The sequence below is a fragment of the Limulus polyphemus genome, unplaced genomic scaffold (assembly GCF_000517525.1).
Source record: "Limulus polyphemus unplaced genomic scaffold, Limulus_polyphemus-2.1.2 Scaffold1138, whole genome shotgun sequence".
In the NCBI taxonomy this organism is placed as follows: domain Eukaryota; kingdom Metazoa; phylum Arthropoda; class Merostomata; order Xiphosura; family Limulidae; genus Limulus; species Limulus polyphemus.
This window is the reverse complement of record NW_013666748.1, coordinates 190,979-194,474: the sequence shown is the minus strand read 5'-3', so window position 1 is coordinate 194,474 and position 3,496 is coordinate 190,979. Positions and strand designations below refer to the sequence as shown.

Below are 3,496 nucleotides of genomic sequence, written 5' to 3'. Positions count from 1 at the left end.
ATTCAATATTTCTGTAGATACAACCTAATATTTTATTTGCCCTACCACTAGCAACAGCACACTACTTGGATGGCTTTAGAGACTGATCGCCTATTACACCAAGATCCCTTTCTTTCATAAAACTATTAAGGTTATTCCCATCCAAATTACACTTAAAACCAATTTGCCATTTATTTGCCCAACTCACTAAATGATCTAAATCCTTGTGTAAATCAGCAGCATCCTCTTCACAGCTAGCAACACCCAAGATCTTAACATCATTTGCAAATTTAAGTAATTTATTGACTATCTCTTCATCTATGTCATGGATGTAAATGAAAGGAGCAAAGGTCCTAAGACTGAACCCTGAGGTACCCCACTTGTGACATTAATCCAGTTTGACTGAACTTCATTTGTAACAACCCTCTGCTTTCTTCCATCCAACCACTCTTTTATCCAATTTGCTAACTTATCCCCCACACCTATAGAGCTAATTTTTTCACAAGCCTTTTATGTGGCATCTTGTCCAAAGCTTTCTGAAAATCAGATACACCAAATCTATACCCTTATCTACATAAGCAATAACTGTTTCAAAGAATGTTAAAAGATTTGCAAGATAAGATTTTCCCTTAGTGAAACCATGTTGACTATCCAATGAAATTCAGAACTTTGTTAAATGACTTTGCAAATCATCTTTTATCAGACTCCAAAACTTTTCCCACAACTGATGTAAGACTAATAGGCCTATAATTACTGGGACAATTTTTATCACCTTCCTTGAAAAGAGGAGTTACATTAGCTAACTTCCAATCCTCTGGTACCTGCCCACTATTCAAGGATTGACAAAAAATAGTAGCAAGTGGCTCACATATCCAATTTTAACCTCCTTCAAAGCCCTTGGGGAAATATTATCTGGCCCAGGAGCCTTATATAATTTTTCAAAATTCCCATTTTTTTTCTTGACCAGCTCAAAATTAATGCAGTCAACTTGGTCATTTTTTTTTTTTTGTGTACCAGGTTATTGTTAATCAGTTGATGTGTTTGGAGCAAATAGGAAGTTTCACAATAAAAAGGATAACAATAACAGAAGGGGACACAGATATGGGAATTTTTCCATACTAATGACCTTCCTCCAATTTCTCTTTGCTCTTGACTTGTATATATTTACACATATGGTGCCTCTAAGACTTTCTATACTGGCAAAACCAATTGCCATCTACTAGTTAGAGCCAATGCACATATGGGAATTTCCACAAAAATACAAAAAAGTTGAGTAACCCCTGTGCTTCCTCTATACGCCAACATATACAGAAACTTGTCACAAACTTATCAAATTTCAATATCCTTAGCAAAGCCAACACTGAATAACATCCAGTATTATTTTAAATTGCACATTTTTTTTAATATGTTCAGTATTTTTGTTTATTACTCCATCACTTTCTGTGTGTTTTAGTTTTCATTAAATTATCATTATTACAGCAATGTATTTCGGTTATTTACTTAGGAATTATGTACTTCTTTTATTCTGCTTTAGATACTGAAGATTGAATCTGTAGAATTCTGAAAAGTTTATCTTTGTCCCCTTGTGTTATAAATAAACAATGTTGTTTTAGCTTAATTATTGTTATCTTTTTTATTGTAATCAACATTAAAGTTATAAGCGTGTTTTGTCGGTAGACTGTTTTTTATGAATGTTTTGAAATGTATTACACATGAACCATGTACACTTTGATAATATGTTCAGGGATTTAAATCCAAAGAAGTCAAGTATCTTGACCAAAATAAGTATATGTAAAGACTGCATTTAGTATGTTACTAACTGTATTTGTTTACAATCAGTTAGTGTAAATAATATTTGTGCTAAATATTTGATATTAAAAATAGCTACCGTAAACTGTCTGTAAAGATCTGACATTTCATATACCTTCTACACATTGATATTTTATCTTATCATCTGATGCATTTTATAAAATTGTAATTAAGACTGTGTTTAAATTAGAAGTATAAGTAACAGACCTGACTGTGTATTTTTAGGGTAATGGAATTATTTTCGTTTTGATTGATGGTTACTAAAGAATACACTGTTAAAAAAGCAAGAAAACCTTGGGTTACACTCGTATCAGATTTACTCCAACTATTTTGCTTTATCGTTAGTGAAAAAAACAGTTACTTAAACAGTAGTCGAAGAATAAAGCTGTAATTTCTTTCCAAGTGCTTTGTAGGAATACTATAAAAAATGAGTATGTATGTGTTGATTAATTATGATTAGAGCTTGGGAATTTACATTCAACTAATTGACTCTTCACACATGAGACTTGGATGGTTTGAATAATTGAAAATTTAAATTGGCAGATTAATTTTGTGAGCTGTGATAATAAATGATTAAGCCGAACAACCTTGAATTAAACAACTATAATAATGAGAAATCATAATGCCATTATTTCAATTTCTTGAGTGTTTGAAATAATTGGAAAACAATAATGTTGTTTAATTGGTAATGTTTTGTGAGATTATCAATTTAATCATAATTTCAATTAATTGATCATTTTACATGATACTGATGCTTGCTTAATCGAGTGAATTGTAGTTGTTTGTATTCAATTAATGTAAATAATCTTTGTGATAAAATGTTTACAACAAAGATAGCTAAGTTAAACATGAAATGTTCAGAATGTGTTTTTTTTTTCTCTCTTCAACAGAAGAATCTGTTTGGCTGAAGCATTTCTAACAGCTGACATAGTATTGAATTTGTTACAAAACATCTCTGAAGGGCTGGTGGTATATCCAAAGGTAATAGAACGTCACATCCATCAAGAGCTTCCCTTTATGGCTTCAGAAAACATCATTATGGAGATGGTGAAGTCTGGAGGAAATCGTCAGGTGACCCTTTATTATTTAGGGTTATGAGTTTATACCTACAGAATTATTTTTTATGAATGTTCTGCTTTGAAATGTAGTGTAAGTGAAAAATGTATATTTGTTAATATCTACAAAGATTTTAATCTAAAGAAATCAAGTTTGTGACACGGTATGTTTATTGTTTTTTATTAATTTGATTTTTGTACTCTGTATGTAATTTTGCATATCCTTAGATCATTCTAAAATCTTCTTTTTTTACTGAAAATCATCTATAATAATGTTTTTGGAAATTTTAATGTGCTCATTAAAAGGAAAAAAACAACATTATCATAGTTTTATAGTTCTCAGTAGCTAAGAATATTTGTCCAAAAAGTTTTTTGTGTATTTGTGTTTTTTTTTGCTGTTATAATTCTGCCTATATTTAGCAATGCAGTTTTATCTGAAACTGACCTTTCCCCAGTAGCTCAGCAGTAAGGTTACAAACTTAAAGTGCTAAAACTCAGATTTTCATTGTTTTTGGTGGGGCCCGGTATGACCAGGCGGTTAGGGTGCTTGGCTTGCAATCTGAAGGTCGTGGGTTCGAATCACCGTCCCACCAAACATGCTCTCTCTTTCAGCCGTGAGGGCATTATAATGTGATGGTCAACCCCACTATTTG

General features: G+C 31.7%; 1 protein-coding gene across 1 annotated transcript in view; it reads left to right on the top strand.

Annotated features, from left to right (window-relative positions):
• LOC106462305 (adenylosuccinate lyase-like) overlaps positions 1 to 3,496 on the top strand; it is a 43,413-nt gene that overhangs the window by 32,748 nt on the left and 7,169 nt on the right. Inside the window, exon 9 of the mRNA XM_013922206.2 lies at positions 2,679 to 2,859. Coding sequence (XP_013777660.2) covers positions 2,679 to 2,859 — 181 coding nt within the window. The remainder of the gene's footprint in view (positions 1 to 2,678; positions 2,860 to 3,496) is intronic.